The 14,525-nt window shown below is 58.6% G+C and overlaps 2 protein-coding genes across 2 annotated transcripts in view; one reads left to right on the forward strand and one right to left on the reverse strand.

Moving 5' to 3' along the window:
* Positions 1–4,408: 4,408 nt before the first annotated feature.
* Positions 4,409–7,808, forward strand: KCNK7 (potassium two pore domain channel subfamily K member 7). Its single transcript, XM_004383915.2, has 3 exons — positions 4,409–4,727; positions 6,453–6,851; positions 7,110–7,808. The coding sequence occupies exons 1-3, from the start codon at positions 4,409–4,411 to the stop codon at positions 7,307–7,309; spliced, it is 918 nt and encodes a 305-aa protein (XP_004383972.1). The 3' UTR covers positions 7,310–7,808.
* Positions 7,809–8,069: 261 nt separating this feature from the next.
* EHBP1L1 (EH domain binding protein 1 like 1) overlaps positions 8,070–14,525 on the reverse strand; it is a 15,724-nt gene continuing 9,268 nt past the window's right edge. Inside the window, exons 13-21 of the mRNA XM_023738122.1 lie at positions 14,374–14,524; positions 12,910–12,921; positions 10,393–10,462; positions 10,218–10,273; positions 9,998–10,121; positions 9,606–9,705; positions 8,530–8,603; positions 8,332–8,446; positions 8,070–8,217 (exon numbers count right to left, since the gene is read on the reverse strand). Coding sequence (XP_023593890.1) covers positions 8,118–8,217; positions 8,332–8,446; positions 8,530–8,603; positions 9,606–9,705; positions 9,998–10,121; positions 10,218–10,273; positions 10,393–10,462; positions 12,910–12,921; positions 14,374–14,524 — 802 coding nt within the window. The 3' untranslated portion in view covers positions 8,070–8,117. The remainder of the gene's footprint in view (positions 8,218–8,331; positions 8,447–8,529; positions 8,604–9,605; positions 9,706–9,997; positions 10,122–10,217; positions 10,274–10,392; positions 10,463–12,909; positions 12,922–14,373; position 14,525) is intronic.

Consider the following 14,525-nt stretch of genomic DNA (forward strand, 5'->3'; position numbering starts at 1 on the left):
GCGCCCGCCTCCCCGGTGAGCCCCGACGCCCACGCGCCGCTGCTGCTGGACCTGGGCGCCCCCACTGGCCAGCCGTCTGCCAAGAGCCCCCGGCGCGAGGAGACGCGGGGTGAGTGCCAGGACTGGGGCCGCGAGGGCTGGAGGACCGGCAAGGAGGCAAGGCCGAGCCACAGCCATCTGCTGAACCCCAAACCGGCCCTCAGGGTGCTGGGAACCACATAGGAAACTGGGTTCTCGTTTCCCTCACCTGGTGGTTAGTAGTGGGGAGGGGCCGGCCCAGTTGTGAAATCATACAGGTGATAAGAAGGATGATGATGGCAAGCTCTTCCTGGTTGTTACCTGCTCCTAGTGCTTTAGAGAGGTTATCTCATTTAATTGCACCAATCCTGTGGACTCTTAAGGAGCCCTGCTAGTGTAGTGATTAAGCACTCGGTTGCGAACCAAAAGATGGGCAGTTTGAAACCACCAGCCGCTCCTTCTGAGAAAGATGTGGCAGTCTGCTTCCGTAGAGATTTACAGCCTTGGAAACCCTATGGGGCAGTTCTGCCCCGTCCTATAGGGTCGCTAGGGGGCAGGTCTGCTGTCCTGTAAGGTCGCTAGGGGGCAGTTCTGCCCTGTCCTGTAGGCTCGCTAGGGGGCAGTTCTGCCCTGTCCTGTAGGGTCACTAGGGGGCAGTTCTGCTCTGTCCTGTAGGGTCGCCAGGGGGCAGAATCCACTCGAAGGCAGTGGGTTTGGTTTTGTGGACTGTTGTAGTTGGTTGCCAGCAAGTTGATTCCAATTCACGTTGCCCTGTGTGTGCAGAGTGGAATTGCTCCATAGGGTTTTCAAGGCTGTGACGTTTCAGAAGCACATTGCCAGGCCTGTTTGAGGCCTCTGGGTGGGTTCGAACAAGCAGCCTTTTGGCTAGTAGTTGAGCACTTAACCGTTTGCAACACCCAGGGATTTCTCCCTGTGGACTAGGTACTCTCATTGTGCCCATTTTACAGATGAGGAAATTTAAGGCACAGAGAGATTAAGGGACACCACCTTAATCACCAGTAAGGGGCTGAACTGGGGCCCAAGCCCAGGCCTGTCTGCTCCCGAGGCCTCTCTTTAAACCACTGCATAATAAACGGATAAACTGTGGAACAGAGAGGGCCATGGAAGTTATGGGTCCAGTAGTTCTCTGTACAGATAGGGAAACTGAGGCCCAGAGCAGGGTATTGCCTCCTGGGGACACCCAGGAGTGGCAACTGGCTGACTGTGTGTCCTTTCCCCCTCCACAGGACTTACTGTCTCACCCCCGCCAGGGATATCACGCTCTGCTCCGGGGACCCCGGGCACCCCACGCTCACCGCCCCTGGGCCTCATCAGCCGCCCGCGGCCCTCACCTCTTCGCAGCCGCATTGACCCGTGGAGCTTCGTGTCAGCTGGGCCACGGCCATCGCCCCTGCCCTCGCCACAGCCTGCCCCCCGCCGGGCACCCTGGACCTTGTTCCCAGACTCGGACCCCTTCTGGGACTCCCCACCTGCCAATCCCTTCCGGGGAGGCCCCCAGGACTGCAGGGTGCAGACCAAAGACGTGGGTGCCCAGGCCCCTTGGGTGCCAGAGGCAAGGCCCTGAGTGGACCGGGCCGCTCTCGCGTGCTCCATCCGCCGTGGAGGAGCCACAGCCTACACTGGAATAGGAGCCAGGCAGCCTCGGGTGCTGCCTCAGTTTCCCCCAGGGACCCGCCCCCTCTGCGGGTCGGGAACACTACACTGCACAGGAAGCTTTCACACTGGATGGGGGGCCTGCACCCCCCTACACCTGCAACCTGTGGGTTCCTCCAACTTATCTGCCCCATTGGGGCCCGACACTGTACCCAGCTGGTTGGGAGGACCAGAGCCTGTCTCAGGGAATTGCCCGGGGGTGGTTCAGGGAGGAGGGGAGGTGCAGGGGAGAGGGCCCTCAGCTGTCACCGGCACTTTTGACCAAGTCCTGCCACTGTGGCCCCTGCCCCAGGGATTAGTGCCTGGACCCTCCCTGTCCTGGGGGACACATGGGGCTGGAGCTCTCTAGCTGCCTTCCTGCTGCCCTGGCCAGGCCTGGGGCCTTGGCCTCGGGATCCAATGAAGCCAAATAAACTCGTAAGCTGTCTCCCCAAGTGGAGCCTGTCACCTTCCTGGGAGGTAACCAGGGGACCCGTTCACACAACCCTGGTGCCCTCATGCCACCAGAAGAACTGGCAGTTGGCCTCGGCCGGGAGGCTTGGCACCGTACCCCTCTCCTGGGACTAAGTCCACCAGCCTTGGCCAGGCTTTCCAGACCCTTCACAGCCTCCCCCACACCTCCCCACTCTGGCTTCACCTACCTTGTTCCAGCCAGGGCCATTCCCACCTCCACATCTGTGCACACTCCCTGCCTCTCAGGGCCTGTATTCTCCTGGGCCCTCCCCTGTGCTGGGTGCTCTCCAGTTATCCTTCAGGTACAGTCGCAACATCACCTCTCCTGCGAAGCTTTCCCTGGCTGTGCTGCCCCACCCCAGGCGGATCTGAACTCAGGAACCCACAGCCCTCTGGGTGACATCTTGGGGGAGGGGGGCTTGGGATCTATCTAGACATAGCAGTGATGAGACGCACCCACCTCCTGGCATGATAATCCACCCTGGTGCCGCTCAACATGTCCTAGGGTAGGATGCCTCTGCCTCCGGGGCTCAGCCCCTTGATGGTTTCTGGGAGTTGTAGTTCAGACTCCTCTCCCCCTCCCCACATGCTGCTTGGCAACCAGACTCACTGTGTCTCCAGTGCTGAGCAGGGCCAGGAACTAGGAGAGTCGGACACACAGGGCTCTCAGAAGGACTGAGGGGACAGGGACTTGATAGCATCATTTCCAGGGCTGGCCCAGCTCTGGGGTCCTTGACTCCTCACCCCACCACCCCTACCCCATGTGATCCATCCCAAACCCCGCCAATTCCTCTCCCTCCGCAGTGCCACTGTCCTAGCCCAGGCCACCATCGTGCCCTCCAGGATGCCTGGGGTAGCTTCCTTACAGGTCTCCCTGGGCCACACTTGTCCTCAGGCCCCGTGTCCCTAACCCACACCCCTCCCCCCAGTTTACGTGCAGCTCACACCCCTCTCGTTTTCCCACCCTGTCCTCAGTCAGCCTCCCTTTCCTCCCATACTCCAGGCTCTTTCCCACCCCAGGGCCTTTACACAGGCTGTGCCCTCTGCCTGAAATGCTCTTCCCCAGATCTTGCCATAACTGGCCTCTTCTCATTCCCCAGCTAAAATGTCATCTCCTTGGAGGAGCTTTCCTAGTGAGATGCTCCTCCCCCACTCTCTCATTACCCAGGGTGCTTCCTTCATGGAACTGGTGACAATGGGAAGTTGTCACATTTCTTGCTAACAGGTTTCTTGTGTTCTCCCACCAGTGTATGAGCCCCAGGGTGGAAGGGACCTGTTCATGCCTATTTCCTAGTGTCCTCGGGGGCTCGTTGAATGAATGAACAAGTTTATGGGATATTGTTGTTAGGTGCCATTGAGTCAGTTCTGACTCATAGCGACCCCATGTACAGCAGAACAAAACACTGCCCGGTCCTGCGCCATCCTCACAATCATTGTTATGTTTGAGCCCATCGTTGCAGCCACTGTGTCAGTCCATCTTGTTGAGGGTCTTCCTCTTTTTCGCTGACCCTCTACTATACCAAGCATGATGTCCTTCTGCAGGGACTGGTCCCTCCTGATCACACACCCAAAGTACGTGAGATGAAGTCTCGCCATCCTCCCTTCTAAGGAGCATTCTGGCTGTACCTCTTCCAAGACAGATTGTTCATTCTTCCGGCAGTCCATGGTGTATTCAATGTTCTTCACCCACACCATAATTCAAACGCATCAATTCTTCCTCGGTCTTCCTCATTCATTGTCCAGCTTTCACATGCATTAGCCCTTAAAGTGACATCTTTGCTTTTTAACACCTTAAAGAAGTTTTTAGGAGCAGATTTGCCCAATGCAATATGTCATTTGGTTTCTTGACTGCTGCTTCCATGGGTGTTGATTGTGGACCCAAGTAAAATGAAATCCTTGACAACTTCGAATGGGATACATGTGTGAATAAGTGTGTCCTTGAATAAACCACAGTGTGATTTTGAGTCAATTGTTTACTTCTCTGGGCCCAGCTTCCTCACCCTGCCCTCACCACAGCGGCGTTCTCCTCCACTCCACCAGCAGTGAAATGAGCAAACAAACCCTCTCTTGCCCCCAAAACTATGAACAGTGATTCACCTGCAAGCCTGGGCTGCTTTCCTCCTCCCATTCGACTGCACTGCGTCCCAGGCTTCCCACCCCTCAACCACATGCACCTCCTCCCAGCCCTGGCCTGCCCGGCCCCTCCCATGCGTCTGCGGTGAAGCAGGGCTCCTACAACACCCCAGACTCTGGGCAACACGAAATGGGGGATCTGAGGCCCTGGGCCCGATATGGGCTCCTGGTTGTGGGCCACCTGCTGGTCCTGGGGCTTGGGGCTGCCGTGTTCCAGGCCCTGGAGGGGCCTCCAACACGCCAGCTCCAGGCCAAGCTCAGAGCCGAGCTGGCCACCTTCCAGGCAGACTATGGAGCCTGCCTGCCACCTGGGGCATTGGAGGGGCTGCTGGGGACCGCCCTGGCAGCCCAGGCCCACGGGGTCTCCAGCCTGGGCAACGGCTCCGAGGCTGGGAACTGGGACCTGCCCTCAGCCCTGCTCTTCACTGCCGGCATCATCACCACCACGGGTAGGCAGGAGGGGACTCCTGAAGCCATTGCTCCCTGGGGGTCTCTGGGGGCACCGCCCTTCCCCCAGCCCCTAAGTACCAGACAGAGCCCAGGGCCTATCAGCCCTGACATCACAGCTCGGGCTCCTAACACCAACGCGCCCCAACTGGTGCCTCCACTTCAGCTGCCAGGAGGGGTGCGGCCTCCCCAGCTCCATCCCCAGGCACCCTTTGAGGCCCGGGAGAGGTGCCCAGGCCCCACAGGCCTGAGGAAGGCAGGGAACATATACGGCGGGATGGATTCTTGAATGGAGGTAGCTGGAGAGCACAGAGGAGCCCTGGTGGTGCAGTGGTTAAAGTGCTTGGCTGTTAACTGGAAGGTCAGTGGTTTGAATCCACCAGCTGCATCATGGGAGAAAGATGTGGCAGCCTGCCTCCTTAAAGATTACAGTCTTAGAAACCCTATGGGACAGTTCTAATCTGTCCTGTAGGGTTGCTATGAGTTGGGATCAATTTCACGGCAATGGGTTTGGTTTTTTGGTTTGGGAGTACAAAGCAGGATCAGTGACTCAGGAGGGGATGTGAGAAAAGGCTTCTGGGAGAGGTAGTGCCTGATGAGATGTTAACCAAGGCAACCAGGCAGAAAGCCAAGGGATGAAGGAATTCCTGGCAGAGGGAATAGCACGTGCAAAGGCCCAGGGAAATGAAGCAAAGGACCCAGAGTCCTGAAGTTTTTTTGTCCTTCAGAGGGTCTAAATCGTTTTTGAATTGAAGTCTGTGTTTCCAGCTTCTTCTGAAAAATCAGGAAACCTATCTGCATTGAGTGAGAACCCCATAACGGAGCACATTGGCTGGAGTGAAACCGGGCCCGCCCGTTGGGGCAGAGCACATGCTCTCTAGTCTGCTCCAGTCCCAACCACTCCCTCTTGTCTCACATCTGGCGCCTGGAGATTTGCATTTGCGATCTCTGGACTAGTGGATCTTGTTCTCCCAGGATGCCCTGTTCTCCCACCTTTGCACATGCTTTTTCAGTTTCCAATGCCCTTCTGCATGCTGACTCTTGTAGCCCCTTATGTCAAATGTCAGGACTGATTTCCTGCTTGCCTCTCCCACCAAAGGCAGGGCCTGGGCACACTCAAAGGAGCCCTGGTGACGCAGTGGTTAAGTGCTTGGCTGTTAACCAAAAGGTTGGCAGTTTAAACCCACCAGCCGCTCTGCGGAGAAAGATGTGGCAGTTTGCTTCCAGACAGACTGCAGCTTTGGAAACCCTATGGGGCAGTTCTACTCTGTTCTACAGGGTTGCTATGATTCGGAACCAACTCGACGGCAGTTGGTTTGGGGTATGGGGCTCACTCAGATTCCAGCACCAGGCCTGGCCCACAGGGGACCTGATACACCTTTGGAGAATGAACGAGTGAATGACAGAGCTGAGGAATCTGTCAGAAAGCCAGGTTCCCACTGGGGGCAGGACGGCAGTTCTCAGAATCATCCCAGCTCTGAGAGGTCTGAAGAAAGGATCTCCTTTAATCCCTCATTTTCCAGAAAAGAACAGTGTCCCAGAGAGTTTAGTGGACTTGCCCAGGATCCCCCAGTGAATGAGGGGCAGATCTGAACGTAACAGGGGCCTCAGCAGCTCAGGCGATTTCAGCCACCAGAGGGAGGCCTTCTGCGGGAGGAGATGTTGGGGGGAGAGATAACCCCTTGTGGGCATCCCACTCAAGTGTCCACCCTCGCTCTTCCCTCCAGGTTATGGCAACACAGCCCCGTTATCATCAGGTGGCAAGGTCTTCTGTATGGTCTACGCCACCCTGGGGCTGCCGGCCTCGCTGGCACTTGTGGCGGTGCTGCGCCACTACCTACTGCCTGTGCTCAGCCGCCTGGGGGACTGGGCAGCGGTCTGCTGCCGCTTGGCACCAGCCCGGGCTGCGCTGCTGCAGGCTGCTGGACTGGGCCTGCTGGTAAGCGGCATCTTCGTGCTGCTGCCAGCGCTGGTGCTGTGGCAGCTACAGGGCGACGGCAGCCTGCTACGGGCTATCTACTTCTGCTTCCACTCGCTCACCACCATCAGCTTTGGGGACCTGCTGCCGGGCCACGGCCGCGGCCTGCACCCAGCGGTCTATCATTTCGGCCAGCTTGCTCTTCTCGGTGAGCCCGGCGTCAAAAAGCGCCGAGGGGCGGGGGAGGGGGGTGCTGAGCCTGGACTACAACTCCCATAAACCATTGGGGGAGGGGCCTAAACCCCAGGGGCCGAGGGCTCCTACCCTAGGGCAGTATGGGAGTTGTAGTTCTTAGAACCCCACCCCTCCTCACCCGAGACCTTGTGGTTAAGCGGTATCCCGTGCGGGAGGTGGACGCAGAGCGTCATCGTGCCCCAAGCGCTGCCTGGCCACCTCTCCTCTCCAGGTTATATGCTCCTCGGGCTCCTGGCCATGCTGCTGGCCGTGGAGACTTTGGTGGAGCTGCCACAGGTCCGTGCCATCGTGAGATTCTTCGAGTCCAGTGGCCCTTCGATCAGTGAGGACCAAGGTGGCATCGTAGGGCAGGATGGACTGGCTCTGAGCACCCTGCCGCCCGCAGCCCCCAGCCTGGAGCAAGCTTGCTGACAGGTGTCAGGTGGTTCAACTCCTTTAAAGTGGACGAGCGGAGGAGGTTAAGCTGTTAAGTGGTTAGGGGAAGCTTCTGGAGATGGGGGGCGGGGTGAGGTCGCTGTGAGGGCCTCCGGGAATACAGTGTTACTAGAATAATAAAATGGGCAACAACTCCGACTGTTCATTCATCTCTTCTTTCGAAATGGGATTCCCTACGGCCATCAACAACACAATCCCCACCGCCCAGTCCGCACTCCATCATCCTCCCTAGGCTAAGGTCCAGCCTCACTTGCGTTTAGGAACCTCCACGCCCCTGTGGAATCGGAGACAACCCTACCGGCCTAAGCCCCACCCTCTTCCGTCCATTGAAAGCCCGAGTTGCCTAGAGAAAGGGCCGCGCCGGTGTCTCGTCGTCTAACTTTATTGCTCCGAGGAACAGCAAGGAGACGAGGCAGGGCAGTCCATGATCCAGTCCTCTCGCCGCTGCTGACCGGCCGCGCCCCACCGTTGGGAAGGTGTCAGCGGGACGCTCCTGGAGACTCCCGGCCCCCCGCGAACACACGCACACACACTCACACGGACAAATAAATACCGCCCGACGGCGCGGCCACCCGGCGCTCCAGCCCGTCGGGCCCAAGGTCCGCGCCCACCTCTTCCCGTGAAGGGCGACAGCGGCTCCCAGCGGCCGCGCCGCCTCCAGGCGGCCTGGTCCTTGGAGCGCAGGCCAGCGGCGCCGGGGGCCCGACAAGGCGCGGTCCGAGCCGGCCGGAAGGGGCGGGCGGTGGCCGAGGAGCCGAGGCGGGCGCCTCCTGGACCGCCGGCCTCAGCTCAGCGCGCAGCGGTCGCGCCGGTTCAACTGCCGGCTCAGTTTGCGGCGCCGCTGCTCCAGCCCGCGCTCCAGGCGCTCGTCCTCCTCCAGGGCTCTAGGAGGGAACGGGCTCGAGTCAGCTCTGGCGTCCGGGCCCCGGCCGAGCGCTCGTGGGGAGAGAGCCCCGGAGCCCTCCCCAGCACCCAGCGTGGCCCCAGCCTCCACTCACATCCGTTCCTTGTGATCCAGGTTCCGGACCAGCTCGTCGCGCTGGTTCACCAGGGACACCAGCTCCTCCAGCAGGAGCTGCTCTCGGTGCTGCTGCGCGGTGGTTTTCAGCCAGTCTGAGGGCGGAGGAGGCTGAGTGTCAGAAGCCCCGGCCCCTGCCTGGTCCTCGCCCCCCCGCCCCTCTGGCTTTGTCCCCCACCTTCGATGGCCAGCATGGCCCGCAGCTCCCGGCTCAGCAGCTCGAACTTCCGCTCCAAGTCCTGCTCTTCGATGCTGCGGGTGGGGACAAGGTGGGTGTCAGGTTAGGGAAAACGGTCGGGGAGGAAGTGCCCAGGGCTCTGATCCCACCCCACCTCGCCCCCTTCCTGAGAAGGGTGGGGCTGAGGGCAGAGCTACACCCCAGGCCCCCAGGCGCCAGCCCGCCCATCTCTGGTTCCAACACTTCTCCGACCACAGCTTAGCTGGGTGTTTACTTTGTGTCCCCCTCCTTGTTTTAATAAGAAACAATTCAGCAGGAATATTTGGATGAACATTACTCATCAACAACAAGTATTAGACTAAAATTATTCTGACAAGCGGTCCAAAATGCGAAAGGGAGGCAAAACTGCCTCCACCGTGCAGGACTATAAAAACAACGATCCTGGAGAGTTGCTTTTGACCCCACTCCGCAGACCAGGTAAACTCTCTCTGGGCCTCTTTCCCTTACTGTAAAGGAACACGGCCACATTTTGCTCTGGGTCTTGGCTTTCTCATTAGTAAAAATAGTACCAACTTAAGAGGTATATACTTTATACAGGAATTAGAAACAATTACACCTACTCCCTGACTTACGCCACAACTGCACTTACGACTTTTTTTTTCTGGACATCTTATTGTTAGTAATATGTATGTATTAAAATATAAGTGAAAGTTTATATGTAATGTTTCTAAGCCCCAAAGACAAATAAAGATCGGATTTATAAAAATTCTGATAATAAAAGGCAATAATAATGAAAACTGAAAAAAAAAAAAGTATTCTATTTACGTAAGAACCAACTTACGACGGAGTCATTGGGACGAAGCCCGTCCTAAGTCGGAGACTACCTGTAATAAGATGGCTGAGCAATATTTTAAAAAAATATCTTGGTAGAAAGAATAAAGCGGTGAGGCTCTAGCCAAAGCAGCCAAGATTCGCTCTGGGCGGGCCCTCAACCCGCCGTCCGGGGCGGGAAGGGGGCGGGGCCTGGGCTAGGGGGGTGGGGCCTGGACCTGCCCGGGGATGGGCCAGCAACTCACAGCAGCTGCAGCTGGTCCTGCCTCCGGATGAGCGCGTTCTTCTTGTTCACCAGTGTGAACCACTCCTGGATCAGCATCTCCTCCTGCAGCTTGTTGGCACCTGAACAGGGCCAGGGCGGTCACCAGGCCTGCCACCTGGCCCTGGTGTCAGGAGCAGGGCAGAGCAGCTGAGGGATTCCCGGAGGAGGCATGCCCCTTTGTGGCAACCCAGAAGCCAGAGCCGAAGCGCTGTGTGCACTGTGTTCCCTGCTCAGGGCCTCAGCATGCTGAGCTGTATAATGGGGACGATGACCCAGCTGTGCCTTCTCCCACCTCCTCCCAAGGTCAGGAAGAGCTGCAGGGCTGGGCAGATCTGGTGGCTGGTGTTGGGCAGTGTGCTCAGCCTGCCCCACCTGACTCCATGAGGCTCCTCAGCTGCGTCTCCACCTCGGCCGCCCGCCCATCTATCTGCCTCTGTTCCTGTTCCAGGACCTGCAGCTCTGCACACACATACTGACTTGTGTCCTGGAACCGCTGCTGGAGTAGAATGGGGGATAGGGAGATGGTGGGCTCAGCCCAGACGCCCCTAGGAAGTGCCCACATGCCCGCTCCATCCACCTCAGCCCTCCTTACCAGCCCAGCCTCCTCCCCCAGGCTTGGTGGCAGCTCCTCTGATGGGGGGATCCCACCTGCAAACAGAGACCAGGCTAAGGCACCCCCAGCCGACACTCACCCCAGGAGGTCCCCAGCCCTGGATCTGTGAGCAGCCTGAGCTGAGCTGGATCCCCAGCTCTCCAACACTACTCACCAAGGGGTGGCTGCAGGGCTGCAGCTGGGGCTGGGCCAGGGGCAGGGCTGGGGTCTGGGCTTGGGCCTTCCTGTGAAAGAAGGGGCTAGTGAGGCTGGAAGGGGTTCCCCAACAGTCCCTGCCCTGGGGCCAGCCAGAGCGTCACACGCACACAGGGAGGAGGGGTTCTCAATCTGAGACCCGCCTGCCCCAGTTGCCTCTCCAGTCCTGCATGCAGAGAACCCCCACCCCCTCCTCTAGGGAAGCGCATCCTGGAGCAAAGGCCACGGGCCAGGCCTTGTGGTCCTGGGCCAGTTCACGCCCACTCTCAGAGTCCTCCTTCCTGGCACTGGGCTGATAACCCCAGCCCCACTCTCATGACAATCGGGGTGAAAGGATGTGAAGGAGGAAGGGCCCCTCCTCCATGGAGCTCCCTCAGGCCACCTCTGACTTGTCACTCCGTGCTGGCTGGGACCATGACGCTAAGCAGACCTGATGCCATTCCATCTCCAGACCTAGGCCATTCTGAGCCAGCACCTCCACCTCTTTGTTGAAAGGGGGCACCCTCCTGCTTTATCAATTCCCACACCTGGTGGCTGCTGTCCTCTTCACACAACACTCAGGACTGGACCTGAGGCTAGATGGACCTGAGAATTTTAGCCTGGAAGTGATGGACTGGCCCCAGATGTACCCCACCCTTGGTGACTTGCAAGGGCCCCATTATCCCTGGGGAGCCCCAACTTTTGGCCCACTGACAGCCTGGCTCTCCTTGATGGCTCTTATTCCAGCCACCCTTCTGGCAGGTCACAGGGTGGGGAGAAGGGGTGGAGCTGCCCCACTGTCCCCCCCACCCTGCACCTCTCTGAGAGGCAGTCCTGGACATCCGTGGCTCAGGGGCCATCTTCTCTGGCCTGGGACAGTGGTGGCCTCCTCTTCAGTAGCCATCAGGCCCTGCCTGCTTACTCCACCCTCATACCACAACTGAGGGGTCTTCCTCAATCTTCACCGGGTGGGGCCATGCCCCCCACAGCCCTCCTCAGCTCCCAGCCCAGCTGCCAAGGCCTGTTGGCAGCTCCAGCCTCAACTCTCCTCTTCCCCCAAACTCCAACTAGATGCCACCCTCTGGCCACAGTGATGGACTTTCAGTTCCCTAAAGAGCTTCCGTAGCCTGGAGTAGGCCTCCAGCTTGGATTGCCCAACACCAGCTTGACTTTCATGACCCAGCTCAGCCTTGTCTCCAGGGGTCCCTTCGGGCTCCCATTTGCTCTCTCTGCCTCCCTTCCTGACCTTCATGCCTCCTGAAGCCTCCCCTGGTCCCCAGGCTGGGGAGATGCTCCTCCCATGGCCTCCTGGGCCTCCCCCATCACAACTCCAACCCCTCCCCCCAACACATGGCTGTTGGTTACCCATGTCTCCCAGACCAGAGGTAGCCCCTTCAGACAGGGCTGGGCCCAGAGTATGCGTTCAGGGTATACTGGTTAGTAATAGCTAATGTCTAGGAGGCCTGCTGGTACAATGGTTAAGCACTCAGCTGCTAACAAAAAGGTCAGCAGTTGGAATCCACCAGCCACTTCACAGAGAAAAGATGTGGCAGTCTGCTTCCATAAAGATTATAGCCTTGGAGACTCCACAGGTCAGTTCTACTCTACACGGTCGCTATGAGTTGGAATCGACTCGACGGCACACAACACTAAGCATTTATGCGTCGGGCACTCTTCAAAGCACTGATTGATTCCATTAGTTCTCGCAACAACTCTGTGAGGCAGGGGCTAGTACCACCTCCGCTTTACGGATGAGGAAACTGGGGGTCAGAGGTGAGACTCATACTGGGCCTGATTGGTGCCTGAGGTTGTCTAACCCAAAGTCTGTTCCCAGGCTTGGCCACCAACTTGCTGTGTGCCTCTGGCTCAGTCACACCCACTGGGCCTCTGTGTTCTCACATGTAAAATGGGGAGAAATCTCAGCCCTGGGTAACCTAGGGGCTTCAGGCCCCTCAAAAGTCATCAAGGGGAACACAGAGAACCCCGTTTTTGACAGCACTCTACAGTGGCCTCAGTGCCACCTTGCAAAGGGCTTCCATATGGTAGCTTCTCATGCTCGAGGAGAGAGCACACAAAGGTTAAGCGGCTTCCCAGGGTCACACAATGCTGGGTCCAGTAGAGGGCACCATTTAAGAGCTCAGGCTCAGAACCTGGGTTCACATCCGCAGCAAACTCCTTTTACCTCTCATCTCCCTGAGCCTCGACGTTCCCACCTGTAAACTGGGCTAATCATTCCTCCTTGGAAGAAGCATTGTTAGGAGTGGGTGAGGGGGCATCGGGGCAGGCCAGGCACACAGAAAACGCTCAAATGACAGCTGCAGCTGCTGACAACAGGCAGAGGCAGGAGAGTGGAGAAACTCCAACCTCAGCAGCAAATGTGCTTACTCATACCCAGCCGTGATGGGAATTCCAAAGAATGCTTCCTCCTGTCTGACCCAAATTCCTCTTTCTATACCCTCCTGGGTGGCCCCTCCTCTAGGAAGCCTTCCTGGGCCACACCAGAGGCACCCTGCCCTTGGCCCGGCTGGAGCCCAGCCTCACCCCAGCTGTAGAGTGTCCGACCTCATCCCCCTCCAGGATTTTGGGAGCTTCTGAGGGCAGGGCCAGGTCCCACCACCTCGCACTGCATGCATGGCGCATGGGGGATGGAGGGGCCAAGGAGGAGGCACCCCCTCCAGCACCACGGGTCCTGTGGGACAAAGGCCAGGGGAGAGCCCAGCCTGGAAGGACCAGATGCTGGGCCTTGAGCCCAAAAGGGTGGACGATGGATCTTCCCCTTTAAGATTTAAAGAGCCACTGACACACCTTAATGGGGTTGTAGCCAGAGGCCAAGAGATGGCTTGGGCGGCAGTGTCCTGCTGACTGCTGCCTCTTACATCTCCTGTGGATGCCTCCCAAGCCGTCCATCTCTCATTCATAGAATCAACCCTGAGCCTCTGATCCTGGCACTCGAGGCTCCTGCTCTCCCAGCTGCCCCACCCCCTCACAAGAGATGAGCAGTAGTTCTCTAAATGAGATCTGAGTTTGCCTGGTCCCTCCACTTGAGAGGGGCCCCCTCCCATTTCTCACCTGGGAAAACCTGCCCATCTTACCAGCTTCACGAAAATGGCTACCTCTCCCAAGAAACCTTTCCCAGCTCATCCCTTCCTCCTTCGAACTCAGCTCCATCCCTGGGCAGCTGACGTCTTGGAGAGGCCTGACAGAGCGGCCCCACTGTCACAGGCAGGATGGTGCAGCAGCTGGAGCCCCAGCTCGAAAGCGTGCAGTCTGGACTTCAGTGGCTGTGAGCCCTTGAGCAAATCCCGACCTCACTGGGACCACCCCCTCAGTCCAGAGATGACTGGACCCCTGGGAGACTTTGACCTGAGACCTGCAGGGGATGGGCAACATGGGCCCTGGCAGGGACTCCAACCTCCAACCTCCCATTATCAGAAGAGAAGAAACTGGTCTTCGGTATCTGGGGAAATGATCCAAGTCGGAACACGTTAGGGTCCAGAAGTCCTGGAGGGCCACCCTTGAGTATAGAAACTCAGCACCCGGCTTGTGGGGTGGGGTGGTTGCTGGTTGGCCCTGGGCCACCAGCAGGGGGAAACACCCAAACCCAGTTCACAGGCCACCAAGGCGGGCTGCACCGTGTGCCAACAACACCAGCCACAATCTGCAAACGTCCTGCTACAGCCCAGGGTTCCCCTAAGTGGGTGCCAAGCGTTAAAAACCGTCAGCATGTATCCCAAGGCTGGCAGCAGAATGGGGATCCTGCAGCAGCTGTGAGCCTAGCGGCCTCGCTGGCATATGCCCCCTGCCATTCTACCTCCCAGTACCTCGGCCCTTCCCATCAGAAAGCGCCTCCCCACGTCCAGCTGATTCCCGCCGCCCTGGAGCCACTACCCCGCGTGCCAGCTCTGCCGTCAGCCCCTCAGAGCCCGGCGACTACCCCTGACAGCGACCCCCGGGGACTCACCGCGGCCCCAGCGTCCTGCTCGTCCGCGGAGAAGGAGCTGCTGTTCCGCAGCCGCGAGCGCCTCTTCTTCAGCAGGTCGGCGTCGCGCACGTGGGAGAAGGAGCCGTGCGCGCGCGGCGGGGGCACAGGCCCGGCCTCCCCGTTCACCGACG

The sequence above is a fragment of the Trichechus manatus genome, unplaced genomic scaffold (assembly GCF_000243295.1).
Source record: "Trichechus manatus latirostris isolate Lorelei unplaced genomic scaffold, TriManLat1.0 scaffold00113, whole genome shotgun sequence".
Lineage (NCBI taxonomy): Eukaryota > Metazoa > Chordata > Mammalia > Sirenia > Trichechidae > Trichechus > Trichechus manatus.